This window comes from Canis lupus, chromosome 18 (assembly GCF_003254725.2).
Source record: "Canis lupus dingo isolate Sandy chromosome 18, ASM325472v2, whole genome shotgun sequence".
NCBI lineage: Eukaryota > Metazoa > Chordata > Mammalia > Carnivora > Canidae > Canis > Canis lupus.
This window is the reverse complement of record NC_064260.1, coordinates 24,518,832-24,537,051: the sequence shown is the minus strand read 5'-3', so window position 1 is coordinate 24,537,051 and position 18,220 is coordinate 24,518,832. Positions and strand designations below refer to the sequence as shown.

General features: G+C 39.6%; 1 protein-coding gene across 1 annotated transcript in view; it reads right to left on the bottom strand.

Annotated features, from left to right (window-relative positions):
- The window catches only part of LOC125752887 (uncharacterized), a 71,301-nt gene extending 53,338 nt beyond the window's left edge, over positions 1-17,963 (bottom strand). The window contains exons 1-2 of the mRNA XM_049096287.1: positions 17,917-17,963; positions 11,800-12,078 (exon numbers count right to left, since the gene is read on the bottom strand). Of these exons, the coding sequence (XP_048952244.1) occupies positions 11,800-12,078; positions 17,917-17,963 (326 nt within the window). The remainder of the gene's footprint in view (positions 1-11,799; positions 12,079-17,916) is intronic.
- Between the last annotated feature and the right edge of the window lie 257 nt (positions 17,964-18,220).

The following is an 18,220-nucleotide window of genomic DNA, read 5'->3' as shown; positions in this document are numbered from 1 at the left end:
TACTGTGAAAAAAAAGTGATAGAAACAATCAGTATGCAATCTGGCTAACAAAAGGATGGCATAAGAAAATGTATGTGGTGATTATCAAACATAGAGATTATTGTCACTCAAGCATTTTCTTAACCCACACTGACTGAATTTCTTTCCTCCCCATAGAAGTCTACCAGTTAGAAATATAATTTCATAAACTACTAAACCACAGGAGCCTTCCTACAGAGACCAATGACCCTCTACTTTGCCTCCTATCTACGTCTAGCTGAGGTCGATAAACTCAGTACCTGAGAACTCTGGTTGGTGAGGAGCAAAGAAGAAAGTAAGGGGAGATGATTTAGATCTCAAGAGAAGGATACTCAGTTCATTCCACAGTGAGATTCTTTGGACAATATTACAGCATCTTCATCTTATGGGTAAGCAGCCCTGTAAATAATGGTGGAAACCTGATCATTTCAAAAACCTACCCCACTTTAATTGGATGTGCCTGGCAAGAGTGGATACCTTGTGGTTTGAAAGAAGCATTACTCCATTTCTCATAAAAGTGGAAGTAGATAAGTGGGAGTAATGATAGATTGCACAGCCTGGTGTGGGAGAGACAAAGGAAAGTAGAAGCTGGGGAAGTTCATAGCCATGAGGGTATCTACGTTTGAGCAGACACTAGAGACAGAAAAGCAAGATCTGTCCTTCCCTGAGCCAGGGCCCTGGGAGTCGGGAGAGACTGGGCTTCACGTTATACATGAAAGGTAACCTGACTTGTTTCTCACCAAGGAAAATTTGTAAAATTTTAAATTATTCAATTTAAATGTGTGATATTTATCTGGAAAAGTGACAAAAAAGTATTCAAGGGCAAAAATTAGTTAATGAAATAAAGAAAATGGTTTTCTACCAGTAGAGGGACCCATTTCTTCTGGTAATATCTTTCATTTCTTCCTTTTTGGAAGTCATTCTTGCTATCCATTGGTGATCCCAGGCATTCTAAATCATTCCTATATGCTTGGGGTTCCACAGGATGACAAAGGTAAGTAAGGGCTGTGATCATAAGGAGTGGTGTCCAAGAGCAGGAAAGTGGAGCACAGTCACTGGAATATAAACATGAGCTAGGAAAGAACAGAGCCTGAGTATCTTGAGGTAGGGTATGTTTGTAGCAGGGTTTGAGGAGCACAGAGTGACAAGACACAGAACTGTGAGAAAGATGAAATAAACTAAATCAATTCGGGAGTCCTAAGTAATAAACAAGAAATCAAAGAAAAGGAGATCCAAGAGTAGAAGATTCATGAGATGTTCTGGCCAATGGACTGAAGTCTGTAGGGACAAATCTCTTCTTTGCTAGGAAAAGAGTATAGAGAGGTAAGAAGAAGGGATTACATCATTTCACATCTAAAGCTGTGGATGTTTTTCTTCCTTCTAGTAGAGAATGGAATTTTTCCATCAGTAGGTCAAAATCCAATAGTAAAGATGAAATCAACTTAGTAACTGAGGACTAACATTAAGAGACCAGTTAGAAGAGAACAAACAGGGAATAATAGGATTGCAAGCATCATTGACTATTAAGTAATTTGTGAAACTTACTATAAAGTAAGTTGGGGGGTCTATAAAAGCATATGGAAAAAATTATTTTAAATATAGACTCCAAAGAAATTCTAAGTTCCTTCCAGCTCTAATATATTTAGGTCATTGGATTCTGAAGACAGGAAGAGGTTACTCCAGGAGAATGAAATAAGGGCAAAACAGGGAAACTAAATGATTTCAGAAACAAACTTTACATACACAAGATGGAAAAAAAATGTGCTGTAGTCATATAGAATTGTTTGTGTAGTGAAAAAAAAACTTTTCAAGTACTATTTTTACTTAATTTGATCAGGATATACACTTATTTGAACGTTACTTAAACATTTTAGATTCATTTGTTAAGATAGGCATACTGGATGGAGGAAAAAGAGAAATAAGAAAAGATAAACTGTAAAAAATATTCTCTTTAATTCATAGCATAGAGCGGCTACCTATTTAGATCTACAGACTTTTTAAGAATCTACTTTTCTTAATGCATTGCTAGCAGCCATCAAATTGGGCTGCTAAGGGAATAACAAAAGGCTGCTTGCTTGACCAAAAATTTGTAAAAGTGGTAAAACTAATCTTTTGCTAAAATATTATATACAATTCACAAGCATTTATGTTTAACTATACAAATGTTAATCCTTAACTCAGACACTGTCTCAATGAATGGAGGAACACTGAAGCCTGTTAAAACCCAGACAGTGCGGCTCAACCAGGGAAGTGGGCGACAGTATAAACAAATCAAATGCTTAACCTTGCAATGAAGACGTGTCAACCCAAACAGAACTGTACTTCTTATTTTCTTCACATATAATATTGGCAGCACAGAGAGAACTAGCTTTGCTCTGTGAACTGAGCAATGGCATTTATTGTGTTTCTGAATCAGATTCTCTCCTAGAATTACTGACTGGAGTGGAAGTTCATATTTTTATATTCCCGGATATTTTCTTTATTCTAGGAAGTACTTGTGAGATTTCCTTAAAGATGTGTATTTGCAATAACAATAACAAAGGGAAACTAGGAAATGCATAGATTAGCTTTTGCAATATAACAAGCTACCTTAAAATGTAATGGCTTAAAACAACAAGCATTTTTTACTTCTTAAGGTTTTTTGGACTTCTTAGGCAGTTGTCCCTCTCTAAGTGGGCTCAACTAAGGCTTGATGGTTGAGAATGGTCTCATTTGCGTGTCTGATGGTTACCAAGTTGATTGGTCTACAGAGTCCTCATGCAGAAAGGTTTTTCATTCTCCAGAGCTACCCTGGGCTTTGGGTAGTCTCAGGGTTCCAAAGAGCAGCAAGAGAGCAAGATGCAATGTATAGGTAGTTTCTGAATATTTGCATTATACTTACTAAGTTTCCATTACTAAAAGCAAGTTACATTTTAAGAACAAGAATCAAGGGAAGGAAAATGAACTCTCTCTCCATGGAAGAGTTGCAAGTTAGAAAAGATGTGAAGTTAAACTCCATTTTGAGATTTTTGTTTATGTTGTAAGGTAAGTGTCCAGTTTTACTGTTTTGCATTTAGATATCTAGATTTCCCAACACCATTTGTTGAAGAAATTATACTTTCCCCAATGTGTATTCTTGGCATCTTTGTTGAAGACGGTCTATGTGTGGATTTATTTCTGGGCTCTCTGTTCTGTTCCATTGTCCTATAGGTCTGTCTTTATGCCCTGTACCATACTGTTTTGATTATGTACCTTTGTAATATATTTTGAAATCATTGTGATGTCTCTAACTTTGTTCTTATTTGTCCAGATTTTGGTTCCATATGAATTTTAGGAGGTTTTTTTTTTTTTCCTTCCTATTTCTATAAAAAATACCACTGGGGTTTTGATAGGAATAGTGTTGAATTTGAAAATCACTCTGGGTAGTATGGACATTTTAGCAATATCAAGTCTTAAATTCCATGAATCTAGGATGTCTTTCCATGTATTTTTGTTTTTAAAATGTCTTTCATCAATAGTTTTTACTTTTCAAAAAAAAATTTTTTTTAGTTTTCAATATACAAGTCTTTCACCTCTTGTTTAAGACTTCACACTATAAAACCCCAAAAAGAAAATATAAAGAAAAAGCTTTTTGACTGTGGTCTTGGCAATGATTTCTTGGCTATCACACCAAAAACACAGGAATCAAAACCAAAAATAGACAATTGAGACTACATCTAACTAAAGAACTTCTGCACTGTAAAAGATGCCCACAAAATTAAACAACTATTTAGAATGAAGGAAATACTTGCAAATTCTATGTCTGATAAAGGGTTAATCAAAAATAATAATAGCAATAATAATAATCAGATTTTAAAATTGGCAAAGGACTTGAATAAACATTTTTCCCAAGAAGACATACACATGGCCAATAGATGAAAAAGGTGCTCAACGTCACTAATCACCACCAGGGAAAAGCAAATGAAAACTATAATGAAATATCAACTCACACCTATTAGGATAGCTATTATCAAACACATGCACACACAAAGATAATAAAGTGTTAGAGAGTATGTGAAGAAATTGAAATACTTCTTGGGAATGTAAACTGGTATAGTCATTATGGAAAATAGTATAGAAGGTCTTTAAATAATTAAAATATAGATAATATATGATCCAGGAATCCCACTTCTGAGTCTATATCAAAAAGAGTTAAAATGAGCATCTCAAAGATATATTTGTACTACCACAGCATTATTCACAATATTCAGGGTATAGAAACAACCTAAATGTCCATCAATAGAGAATTTGATACACACACACACACACACACTATATCATATATATATATATATACATATATATATATATATATATATATATATATATATATAATCAAAATGCTATTCAGCCTTAAAACAAAGGAAAGCCTGCCATGTACAACAACATGGATGAACCTGGAGGACATTTTGCTGAGAGAAATCAAGCCAGTTACAGAAGGACAAGTACCGCATGATTCTATTTATAGATATCTAAACTAGTGGAACTTCTCAAACATGAGTAGAGCTGCCAGTGGCTGGGGGCAGAGCATTCGGGGAGCCATTGTCCAACGGTTGTAGAGTTTCAATTATGCAAAATGACTGGGTTCTAAGGATCTGATGTACAACATAGTGCTCATAGCTAACAATACTTTATTGTGTAATTAAGAATTTATTGAGAGGGCTGCTTTTCCATTAAATGTTTTTACCACAAAACAAGAAACAAAGGTATATAGCAAAAGTAAGTGTGCATAGGGAGTGTAAGATCTGTGGCCATGTTTGTAATTTACCATAGGAGTGACAATAGAATTGTTTGAAGAAAAGCAAAAAAAAAAAAAAAAAAAAAAAAGAGTTTAAAATAATAGCATTAAAAATATTTTTTCTGATTTTTCTTTTGACTCCAACCAAAATCTTATGAGGAAAATTAAACATCACTTCTAAAATAGTATCTGAAAATGAAAGGATCAGATTAGATTTTTTAAAGTTTCCATATAGCTAATTTTATGAAATTCTATAATGATATTGATGAAAAGAATCCCATTTTCTAGGCCCTAACATCATTTAGAATTTTAAAGGCACATAGTTTTATTTTTGCCTTTGTTATAACTTTTCTCCAGTGAGAGACTGCCTTGTCCTAAATTCTGTGAATGGGGGTACATCAAGCCCCAAACCTGTAGTCACCTCCAACTACCAATCCTTTCCCCACTGGGGGCTTTTTCATGTTTAGGGCATCATGGTAGATCAGACTTTAGTGATAAGTAGGTGAGGAGTCCATGGTGAGTGGGAGAAGGAAGTGAAAAGGGAAGGATGATGCAGGATATCTCTCCTGGCACCTCTGAAGTCAATTACATATATAGCAAGTTACTGATTTTGCCTGAAGGTAAGATCTACCCTGACCTGTGTTTCATGAGTACTTGGAAACAAACTATGAGCTGTTTATTAAATGGAAATTAAAGATCTCAATGTGTGAAGCCATGCTCATCACTGAGCTCTGTATTGATGATAACATGACATATGCAAATATTCAGAATTTATGGAAAATATTCTCATAAGATGAACCTTTCACTTTTTTTTTTTTTTTTAAGATTTTATTTGTTTATTCATGAGAGACACAGAGAGAGAGGCAGATGGAGAAGCAGGCTCCCGGGGGGGGAGCCCAATGTGGGACTCCAGGGTCACGGCCTGGGCCAAAGGCAGATGCTCAACCACTGAGCAACCCAGGTGCCCCTGACCTTTCACTTTTTAGGAAAGTTTCCAATAAGCATAAAGATAGGAGAAGAAAAAGAGGTCCCTGTCATACCCATATTCATTTCCAGGGGAGTGTGTCTGACTGTGCATAGTTACAAATATAATGGTTATACTGGATGTCTTAATACAGCCCAATGATTCAGTGTATAATGTAGCAGCTAATAGGAACTCAAAGTCTGAATCATTACACCTGACTCTGGATTCCAGTTTTACCACTTGCAAACTGGGCACCTTGGGCACCTAATCATTTAACTACTCTAAGCCTAAACTTTCTAATCAATAAGACTATAATAATAATAATATTATTACAAAAGTTTAATATAAGTCATGTGATAGCATATTTTATTAACTATTATTTGTGGTTAATTTTACTCTAAAAGACAATGGGATAATTTTTCTTCTTACCTTTCAGGGAACATGAACAGCCATAATAGCAACTAACAAAAAGGGACAGAGATGAGTCTCAATGCTAAATATGTTTCCACATCTCTAAAAAAATCACAAATATACCTAATGTTTAAAAGAATTCATAAGGGATCCCTGGGTGGCGCAGCGGTTTGGCGCCTGCCTTTGGCCCAGGGCGCGATCCTGGAGACCCGGGATCGAATCCCTCGTCGGGCTCCCAGTGCATGGAGCCTGCTTCTCCCTCTGCCTGTGTCTCTCTACCTCTCTCTCTCTCTCTCTCTGTGACTATCATAAATAAATTTTTAAAAAATTAAAAAAAAAAAAGAATTCATAAGACTAATTTCAAAGAGCTCAAAAATTCCCTAAGATTTCAAAATCTCCCTAAGTTATCCATGTACTATGATTTCCAGTCCTAATGACCTGGTAGTTCTTTAGGTATCTGGTCTAAAGATTGGTGACTAATCCTGTACTTTAGTTAGATAATCAAGCCAGAATCTGAAGGATTATCTTCCATAATATCATTCCAAGTGGTAAAGGAGGAAAACAAGTGAATGCACATATATGATGGTAGTCTAGAAATGGATTATTTTTTAGTTGCCATACTTCCCATTTACTGTCTCAAATAAATGACCAGGTGTTCATGGAAGCCAACTTTGAGGTTTCTACATTCTTTCCATCTTCTCTATAGCCTGGGGCAATACTTAGCTCAGTGAAAGATCTGATTCCCTCAGAGCACAGAAAGAAAGCTGTTTATTATAAGCACTAAGTGCCAAACACATTATTGGAAAAACAGCCAAGATTAGTACACCTTCTTCCACGAGAATACCAGATTTCTTGGTGGTGTTGTTAGTTTTTCCGATTGCATTTAAGAAGACTGTAAAATAATACTGAACATTTTACATGAATATAAAAATCACAGTGAACAAGAGCCACTTTTCCTACATTAGCTACTTATTCTGACTAGGAAAATCAACAAAGCACAAAAATATTGCAGTAGAGCACTCTCAGAAAGAGGACATTAGCCAAGGCTTGATATCAGTCAAGAGTTACAAGTTCACCTAGTACATCACATTGCCAATATTCGTGGTCAGGAAACAGTATTTTGAAACAGCCTAATCCTATGCTAATGAAGGCATTTGAAAGCCATCCAAGGTTGAAGGAATAAAGACGTAAAACAGAAAATCTTTCTTTCTTTGAAAACAGAAAATCTTGATATTATGTATATAAATGTTGACTTTTTACAAACAAAGGAAAAGTACATTTTATACACAGGAACATCACTTGTAACTATAGCCTTGCATTTATAGTTCTTTAAATTTTAATGTTTCAATAATATTTAATGTCAATACTATCTTGAATAGTATCAATGGATGTCAACAGAGATAACAAGCCCTCAAGCTCAGTTGAGATCGTTATCCTTTACAATGTGACAGAACTGAATGCTATTTATTTCTTGCCTAATTTCTTTCAGTGCTTATGACATGATTGAGTGATTGTAACACCACTGAGAAATTGGATTTTTTGCTTTTTTGGTTTTTTTTTTAAGATACAATTGTCTTGAGATTTATAAAAGAACACTCTTAAAGTTTGTCTTTATTTACAATGGAACAGAAAAACTGAACACCTTTTGTTATGGACAAATTTAAGCAAAAATTATCAATTTTTTAAGTGAGGCAAAAGCAAGCTTATTTTAATAACGTTATGCTGAGATAAGCTCATTTTTTCTATATAAAATTAGCTAGAAAACTGCAAAGAATTAAGCTTTTAAAAAATGCCTTCTTTATGATAGAAGATAAATTTCAGAAATTCATCCCTTTGTTGTTTTGATATCTTAAATTTCATCTTTAAAGAAAATGACTAATGTTTAAAGAATTAGGTGTAAATGATTTTATAGAAGCCAGTGAGAATGGCTTCTTATAAATAAACAGAATAAAAATTTCAGGAGGGGGGTGGAAATTTCACCTCAGATATAAGATAGTCACGTGATTTCTACTATATAAATCTTTTCAGTTATAATCTGTATGATTTTGTAATTAGAAAGACTGAAAAAACTGGGTATTTTACTAGTTGCTACTCTTAGCTATATATAAAATATAAGTAAAATACAAATTTATAAAATACCTATCAGCGTGATAATTTTCAACACATTTTTTATTAAGATTTTATTTATTTGAGAGAGTGCAAGGGGGAGGGACAGAGATAGAGGGAGAGGGAGGGAGTCCCAAGCAGGGCTGGATCCCAGGACCCACATCAAAGGCAGAGGCTTAACTGACTGAGCCCGCAGGCGCCCCCACGTCTTCTGCTGTGTTGTGCTGTAGGAAGGTTACGGTCAGTCCCCGGTGCCTAACTGGTTATGCTCACATGATCGGATACACTTAGTGACAGTGGTGCCTAATAAGGAACAAAGACAGTGTATTTTTCTAATCCAGCTTTAGGAAATTGGAAGAGATTTTTATTTTTATTTTTTTATTTTTATTTTTTGGAAGATATTTTTAAATGCTGATCCTTTTTCTTTCTATTTTTTTTAAAGACTTTATTTATTTATTCATCAGAGAGAGAGAGAGAGAGAGAGAGAGAGAGAGAGAGGCAGAGACACAGGCAGAGGGAGAAGCAGGCTCCAAGCGGGAGCCCGACGCGGGACTGGATTCCGGAACCCCGGGGTCACGCCCTGAGCCGAAGGCGGGCGCTCCACCCCGGAGCCCCGAGTGTCTCTGGCCTTTTCCTAGCAGAGTTTGGCGCATGCCCTAAGGCAGGTAGCGCTGTGGGTCCTAAGGCAAGACGGCAGAGTGATGCTGACATTTCACAATTGAGCTGAATCCATTAACATTTAAGAGACTTTGTTTTGGCTCCTCTCCCCTGTTGAATATTGAGGTTTTCTATACTATCAAGTGGACAAGCTGCTGAACCCTGTCGCACGGACCCGGCGGGGTTCCTGGACAAGGGGTGGACGTGTCGTCAACTCCCCTACAGAACCGAAAGCCTCAGGGTTGAGTGGCCGGGGGAGCGGCCCCTGCTCTGCACCCCGCGGCCCCAGCTCTGCACCCCGGCGGCCCCAGCTCTGCACCCCGCGGCCTCAGCTCCTGGACCCCGGCGGCCCAGCTCTGCACCCCGCGGCCCCAGCTCCTGGCCCCCGGCGGCCCAGCTCTGCACCCCGCGGCCCCAGCTCTGCACCCCGGCGGCCCCAGCTCTGCACCCCGCGGCCCCAGCTCTGCACCCCAGCGGCCCCAGCTCTGCACCCCGAGGCCCCAGCTCTGCACCCCGCGGCCCCAGCTCCTGGCCCCCGGCGGCCCAGCTCTGCACCCCGCAGCCCCAGCTCCTGGCCCCCGGCGGCCCAGCTCTGCACCCCGCGGCCCCAGCTCTGCACCCCGGCGGCCCCAGCTCTGCACCCCGCGGCCCCAGCTCTGCACCCCAGCGGCCCCAGCTCTGCACCCCGAGGCCCCAGCTCTGCACCCCGCGGCCCCAGCTCCTGGCCCCCGGCGGCCCAGCTCTGCACCCCGCGGCCCCAGCTCTGCACCCCGGCGGCCCCAGCTCTGCACCCCGCGGCCCCAGCTCTGCACTCCAGCGGCCCCAGCTCTGCACCCCGAGGCCCCAGCTCTGCACCCCGCGGCCCCAGCTCTGCACTCCAGCGGCCCCAGCTCTGCACCCCGAGGCCCCAGCTCTGCACCCCGCGGCCCCAGCTCCTGGCCCCCGGCGGCCCAGCTCTGCACCACGCAGCCCCAGCTCCTGGCCCCCGGCGGCCCAGCTCTGCACCCCGCGGCCCCAGCTCTGCACCCCGGCGGCCCCAGCTCTGCACCCCGCGGCCCCAGCTCTGCACCCCAGCGGCCCCAGCTCTGCACCCCGAGGCCCCAGCTCTGCACCCCGCGGCCCCAGCTCCTGGCCCCCGGCGGCCCAGCTCTGCACCCCGCGGCCCCAGCTCTGCACCCCGGCGGCCCCAGCTCTGCACCCCGCGGCCCCAGCTCTGCACCCCAGCGGCCCCAGCTCTGCACCCCGAGGCCCCAGCTCTGCACCCCACGGCCCCAGCTCCTGGCCCCCCGCGGCCCAGCTCTGCACCCCAGCGGCCCCAGCTCTGCACCCTGGCGGCCCCAGGTCCTGGCCCCCCGCCGCCCAGGGCCCTGATCCCCGCCGCCCAGCATCCTGATCCCGGCAGCCCAGCACCCTGGTCCCCGCCCCCCAGCGTCCTGGTCCCCGCCGCCCAGCGCCAGCCGAGCGGGCCCCCCGGGAGCCCCACAACAGGACGGGGCCCCGCCGCGGGCTGCTGCTCCGCCAACAGCCGTGCCCGCCGGGTCTCGGGGCCTCTGTCGTTGCCGCCCCCGACTTGTTCAGGTGAGTGTGTCCTCTCCACCGCGCCGGCGCCCTCCTGCCTGCGTCACCAGATGCACTGACTCCAGCCCCCGGGGCCTCCCTCAGCCCATCCGTGCAACGCACGTGTGTTAGGCGCGGTGGTGAGCAAGTGTGTGTTCCCAGGAGTCCCCGCCGCCTGGAGGCCCCAGGCTCCGTGATCTGAGGCTCAACGGGTCCTCTACTTCCCCACACGCCTTCCATTGAGGTCCCACAAATTAGTCGGACAGGGATCGGGGGCTCAGCAGCTGTGCACCCGCCTCCGGCCCAGGGCGTGACCCCGGGATCCGGGATCGAGTCCCGCGTCCGCCTCCCCACGGGGACCTGCTTCTCCCTCTGCCCGCGCCTCCGCCTCTCCCTGTGTGTCTCATGAATAAATAAAAGAAATCTTAAACAACAACAACAACAACAACAAATTAATCTGACAATCCAAAGCAAGCCATGGCTAAAGGTGAGTAATAATGTACTCTAGACAATAACGGGGATGCTAACAACACGACTCATTGAGGCTTTCTATACCAAGAAATGCCAAGTGGTTTATGTACCTCATCTTAAGGAATCCTTTCAACAAAAATACAAGAGAGTTCTTACTTATCATTACCATTTTACAGATGAAACAGTTGCAGAATGGTTCATTTTCTTTTCTTTTCTTTTTTAAATTTTTTTTTTTTAAGATTGTATTTATTTATTCATGAGACATGGAGAGAGAGAGGCAGAGACACAGGCAGAGGGAGAAGCAGGCTCCATGCAGGGAGCCCGATGTGGGACTAGATCCCAGGACCCTGGGGTCAGGCTCTGTGCCAAAGGCAGGTGCTAAACCACTGAGCCACCCAGGGATCCCCATTTTCTTTTCTAAATTCAAATAAATAGCAAAGCTAGATTTCAAACACATGTCTATACTAATGATTCTCTATGTACCTATATGCAAACAGGGGTTTTTGAGGTCTGTCTTAAGTGCATATCTGATAACTTGAGACCTATCAAAAAATCATTATTGTTCAATAACTCAAGCAACTACATATTTTAATTATGTGTTAACAAATCTCCAGACTATGATTAAACATCTATTGGTTCAAAGCTCTTTCTTTGGTGAGGAAAACAATACTTCTAAACGAGGATGCAAAGGGGGAAAGGGATGAAACAAAAGAAATGACACTTACTGACTCTCATTTACATTCAAATCAGTCTCCTGGGTGAAAACTCTATTAAAAGATTTTACCCCAGAGAAAGATAAGAAATTAATTAAGAAACAGGCACTGACTTTCTAATACAATACCATAAAGCTGAGAATTACTTTTTGTGTTGATAATGAGCATCCTCTTTATGTTGAACACGAAGGAGTATAACACATAGGTCTATCCTTAGGGTTGTCCAAATTTCAGAGATCAGCTGCCCTGTAGATACCACACTGGTTGTACGAGTAAGGTCGCCACGGGAACGCAGAGAAGTCAGCCCTTCACAGTAACGTGGGCCAGGGAACCAGAGGCAGCCCCGTAGTCGTGGCTGGGGATTGTGGATAGAATTTAGAATCACTGTGTCAGGAGAGGACTCTAGACACCAGAATTTCAACTCTCTTTACAGATAATGCAACAGGTACCCCTGCAAATGAAATCAGAACAAAAATAAGAGCACACCAAAGAGCAACTCCATCAATAAAAGGGCAGAAAAAATAATCAACTTCCTGACAAATAAAGCCAAAGAGAATGAATTACACAATAGCTTGGTTTCATAGAAGCTGTGTGTGGGGGGGTGTGCCCATGTATGTGTGTGTGGAGGTATAAGATGTAGATGAAGAAAGAAAACAGACACATACGCTGATGTCTTATAGAGGTTCATTGTGGAGACATTAAGTATTTTCTTCTGTTTGCCTCTTTTTATTTTTCTTTCTACAAAGAAAAAAAATTATTTGAAACACAAAGATGATCAAAACTAAAAAAAACTCTGAGTGACAATTAACAATGCTTATCTATGTTCACACTCAAGGATTTTCAGTTGACCTCTATAAACAAATTTTCATTTCCTCAGGAACACCTACAGATCTTCAGCAATTATGGAAAGCATTTGTATATTAAAAGTTGAGGTGATAGAAAAACACCTGAAAAGATTATGAGTTACTTCTTTCTTCCGCAATAAGCTGAACATAAAAAATTACTGATTTTACCAATAAATATTGTTTTAATTCCATTCAAATAAATAAGCTAACCCACGAATGCTAGGTGCATGATGACAGGTGATCAATAATATGCAACCAAAGCAAGTCAAATCAAATCTTTTTCATTGTTGGTTTCTTTCTTTTCTATAGCGTTTTTCACTAAGCTTAAGGATTTCTGCCCAACCTCATGAAGAATTAGATCAAAAACTTTCCCTTAGACTTTACCATCTAACATAGTATCTAAGAAGTACCTGATTAAGGAACCAAAATGAAATTCCTCTGGCAGATGTTTTAAAATATACCTTCATTTTATTACTTTGCAATGTGAACTATATTATAAGAATGAATCATCTTTCTGCTTCAGAGATTTTCTTCTTCGTGTTTTTTCTCAAGTGCAGTAAAGAGCACGTAATATAAAAATTTACCATTTTAAAGTGTAAAATTCAATATGTTAAGTTTATTCAAATAGTAGTGAAACAGTTCTCAAGAACTTTTTCATCATTCAAATTTCAAATTTGAAATTCTGTATCTATTAACCAACAACTTCCCTTTCTCTCTCTCTGCCCTAGTCCCTGGTAAACACTACTCTAATTTCTTCTTTACAGACTTCTTTTTTTTTTTTTTTTCAGACTTCTTATTCTAGGAATCATACAGTGGGTTTTTTTTTTTTTTTTTGGAATAGCTTATCAAACTTAGCATAATGCCCTGAAGTTCCTTCAATACTGTAGTTCATGACAGCATTTTCTTCCTTTTTAAAGGTGACTAATACTCCATTGCATGTATTCATCACATTTGTTTATCCATTCATCCCTCAAAGGTTACTTGGGTTGCTCCCACCTCTTGGCTACTGTGAATAGTACCACAGTGAACATGGCAGTTACAGGATCTGTTTGAAAGTCTGCTTTTGGGGCACTTGGGGGGCTTAGTTAGTTAAGTGACAAACTTTTCGCTGTGGCTCAGGTCATGGTCTTAGGGTCTTGAGATCAAGACTCATGTGGAGCCCATCGTGGGATTCTGGACGCAGCAAGGAGTCTGCTTGTCCCCCCGCCCCTCCCCCACATGTGTGCAAGTTCACCTTCTCTCTAAAATAAATAAATAAATACAATCATAAAAAAGGAAAGCTTGCTTTCAATTCTTCTTGGATATATACACAGAAATGGAATTGTAAATCACATAGTAGTTCTTTTTTTTTTTTTTTACATAGTAGTTCTTTTTTTAATTTTTTTGAAGACTTCCCATACTGTTTTCTGTGGTAGCTGCTACATGTTTTTGATACATCAATATTGTAAGTTTGTATTTAAAAAGGAGAGAAAGAAAATGGAAAAATCCACTCTTCTTTATTTAAAGAATGCAGAAGTAAAACTCCATATAAAAACTTTTAAAAAGATACATATGTATTTAATTTATGACTGTTAAAATATTTCAGTTGATATTTTAAAAATACAACAAATCAAATATTTTTCCATTAATTCATTCTTTACCACTTACTTGCACTATATGGTAACAGCTTAGGACTGGTATTCTTGGTAGTAAGTACTTCAATTCAGGGAGCCAGGACATGGACAGAGAAGCCACAGAAACAGTCACATGAGAACATTTCATCAGTCCAGGCCTTTGTAAATACTTCGTAAAAAGTCACACTGGTAGTATAAGAAATGGTTAGTAAAATTTAGAGATGAAAGAACTCATATGCCAAAGGTATACAGACCATCTGTAACAGGTTTATTTCAGGAGTGGACATTGCATGTAAAATCAATATTGACTTAAATGGATTTGAAATAAATAGACCTATGTTCATAAGAGTTTTATTTTAAAAATTCCTACTTCTTGAAAATGTCTGAGACAGAATGCCCTTTTATCTCTTAAAAGGACAATTGTTATTGGATTTAGGATAATACACCAACATTCTGCCTGGCAAGCTTCTTATGCTTTGAATTTCTTGATCAGTGAGCGAACTGGGTAGATCCACTGCTTTGTATTTTTAGGCCACAGAACCAAAGCAAAATATTATGTATTAAAAACAAGAATATGGTTAAACAACTTTTAAGGAAAAAATATTAGAGTATACACATATTATTTTATGAATATAGAACTGTTATATTTTATAAATTATATTTTATATATATGGAGAGAGTGTGCATGAGTACCAGCCTTGAAATTATGGATGGTTGTTTTCAAGAGAAAATTTTTTGGTTTTTTTTTTTTTTTTTTAAAGATTTTATTTGTTTGAAAAAGAGCACACGCAGCAGGGATGGGTACAGGAAGAAGTAGACTCCCCGTTGAGCAGGGAGCCCGATGCAGGACTTGACTCCAGGACCCTGATCAAGTCAGATGCTTAACCGATTGAGACACCCAGGCGTCCCTCAAGAGAAAGTTGTAAGGTTGGTTTAAATTTATGGGTTTTCAGGGAAAACATAAAAACAAGCTCTAATCTGCTGAAATATTTTGTTCATTTTTGTTTGCATTCATAAGTATCTTCTCCTCCTTACACCTGTTAAAATAATCTGCTAAAGTAATGACACAGTCAGGTAAGTGAAAGCATTTAGTTTCCATGCAGTTTTAGTTGGGAAGGTTCATTGCATAATTCCAAATCCACTGAAACCTGAAAGATGCAGATGTGTAACTGGATTTTTTTGCCAGCATAAGCCAGATAGTCTTTGGTGTTAGGAAGGAGAAAACAGACCTGAAGAACACCATGATTCATTACTGATATATTTGTTTATCCTCCTGTGTGGCCCATCTGATTTTCAAAGACTCAAATTCCCTGTCTTCACAGTCTTATTCAAAAGAAGATGAAAGCATCTTTGTGGAGTATTACTTTGAATTCTATCACCTGTTTTTGCCTCAATTCATCTAAGAGGACAATTTAGCACATAAACCCCAGAGCCCAGCTAGGGTTAGAAATCCCAGTCCCACCACTTGGGTGGCACGGGACCCCCAGCCAGTGACGTCATGTGTGCTGCACTTCTCTACTTTCCTGGTACATACTTTCGGTTGTTGTGAGAATTACACTAACTAGTGTTGGAGAATATAAAGAATAGAAGTTTTAATTCCTAATATGTAATACTGACTATATAAATGATAATTGAAGACGTAAACTATAAAAAAAAAAATGCATTGCCACCTTCTCTAAGAGTTTCCTAGGGTTGTGGTAACAAATTACCGAAAATCAGTGCCTTTGAACAACAGAAATTACTCTCTGACAGTCCTGGAAGCCAAAAGCCCAAAATCAAGATGTGTTTAGTGTTGAACTCTCCTCAAAAGCTCTATGTCCCTGGAGGCAATGACCTGGACCACAGTAAGGGCCACATCTTTGGCCAGCAAATACTCTTATAACGCACACAGTGACCAGTGGACACTTAGTAATTTCAACCTGTTGACTGGCCAAAATGAATCTCGAGTTGCTGCCCATGATATATTTATTTAGTGGGTATTCGATTTGGACAAATGAATACTCTGGCTTGCATCTAGGCAGTGGATGTAAGTAGAGAAGGCAAAGAAGTATTCTAAGAGCCTCAATCCCTTTTGCTTCTAAAAAAAATAGCCCTGCACTTCCTTTCAGCACCACATTTCATGTACCATAGGCTTCAGGGTCTTCAAGAGCCTTGTCACAGGAATGGCAGGTCTCTAAAGCCTATGGACTCTGTTTATAATGATTATGAACAGGAAGGGGGGGGAAAGGCCTGACTTTTGGATACAGGGTTCAAAAAGACTGAGTGCTCGGGTAACTTGTTTTGTGTCTAGGTCTTCTATTCAGATGAACATGAGAAAATACGGACAGTTTTCTAAAATACATTATGAAAACTCTTGCCCCCATCCCATGTGTGTCCGAATGCAAAATAATATGTATGACTTTAAAAAGGAAATCTTTCTTTGCTTCTTTCTGGCTTCTGGGGATTCCACGTATTCTCTCGCTAAGTAACCCCAATCTCTGCCTCTATGCTTCACGGCCTCTATTCTGTTCTCTTTCCTCTTCTGTCTCTTAGAAGGTCAATTGTCATTGGATATCCAGGCCACCTGCATAGTCTTGTACAGTCTCACTTGAGATATTTATTTACATCTGCAAAGACTGGTTTTTTACAAATGAGGTCACAAGTTCCAAGGAGTAGGACATGGTGTTGGCTTTTTTAAAGGACATCTGTCAACACACTATACCTTCTTTCTCTAATGCTTTATTTTATTTATTAGATCTCTTCTCTTTAAAATGAAATTAATATTCATATATAGAGAAATGATCTATTTGAATATCTACATAATTAATAGTTTATTATTTAAAATTAATATGGTTAATTAAAAATTAATGGTTAATGATTAATTAAAAAGCTGCGGCTTTTAAAATAATATTAAGCCTAAATGTTAGTTTTAATATTGCTGAGAAACTGTATTCTAATTTTGTTTGATGAAAAGAAATTCATTACACATGACTTTTCATTCACATCTTTGAACTAAGAATATACTCCAACTTACAGAGCCAATTTTCCAATTATTCATTGTTGCATGTTTCCATAATTTGTCTTTCAACGTCATAATTATGTTATCAGCTTCTTTACTTCCATACTGCAAAAGTGTTAGTCTTAGTTGACATCGTCACCATCTTCTGTTCACACCCTCCTATATATAATGTGCAGTCAAGTACCAGATGGAGAGGCAGACGATAAAAAATCAAAACACGTAATTAATTGCTTCCTGTCTCCAGGAAGTGTTTTAGCCAAAATATAGAAGGTTTGGAAGAAAGAGGACAACTTTCATTTAATTTAGTCATATTCTTGGCTTTTGATCAAGAGGTAATTCTCTCCTTTTTCATCATAGAGAGGAGGCAGAAAAGAATTTAGGGAGGAAAATGAGATAGGAAAGCTAGTCTCAACTGAGCCTGGAGGTCATCCTGCAAATTTACTATTCAGATGAACGCCCATACAGTTACCATAAAAATAATAAGTGTGTTATTTGTGATGATATGGATTGCTGGAAATTATCCATCAATCAATATTAATTTTTTTTAGTTAATGTAATGCCTAACAAAATGTATTTACAAACTAAAAGGGTGATGACTCTTACCTTGAGGCTAGATAAGGTGCAAGATTTACTTTTGTCTGTTTTTTTTTTTTTTTTTTTTTTTTTTTTTTTTTTTTTTTTTTTTTTTTTTTTTTTTTTTTTTAGAGAAACGTTGTGTTTAATGGTAAAGCTTAACACACTCCAGCACCAGGCATGGCCTGAAGTCGAAGCAGCAGGGACGGGTAGGTGACCCTCACGGAGCCTCACATGGCGAAGAGGATGAGGAAGGCGACCATCAAACAGAAGAGCCCCATGGCCTCAGACAGGCTTTTTTTGAATTGTATGTATGTCAATATATGGAAAGGAAAATTTTCATAAAGGTTTCAATTCATTTATGGTTCTTAATGATATACTACTTTAAAAATGTATAAGTTCTGTATTTAAGGGAGAGGATGTGAAAAGGGCAAAGTTTTTTCAAAGAGACACTTTGACCCTATAAAGTAACGAGCATGTCAACAGGAAGACATAACAAATTGGGAAAACAAAATTTCTCTGAAATAGCCATTTCATT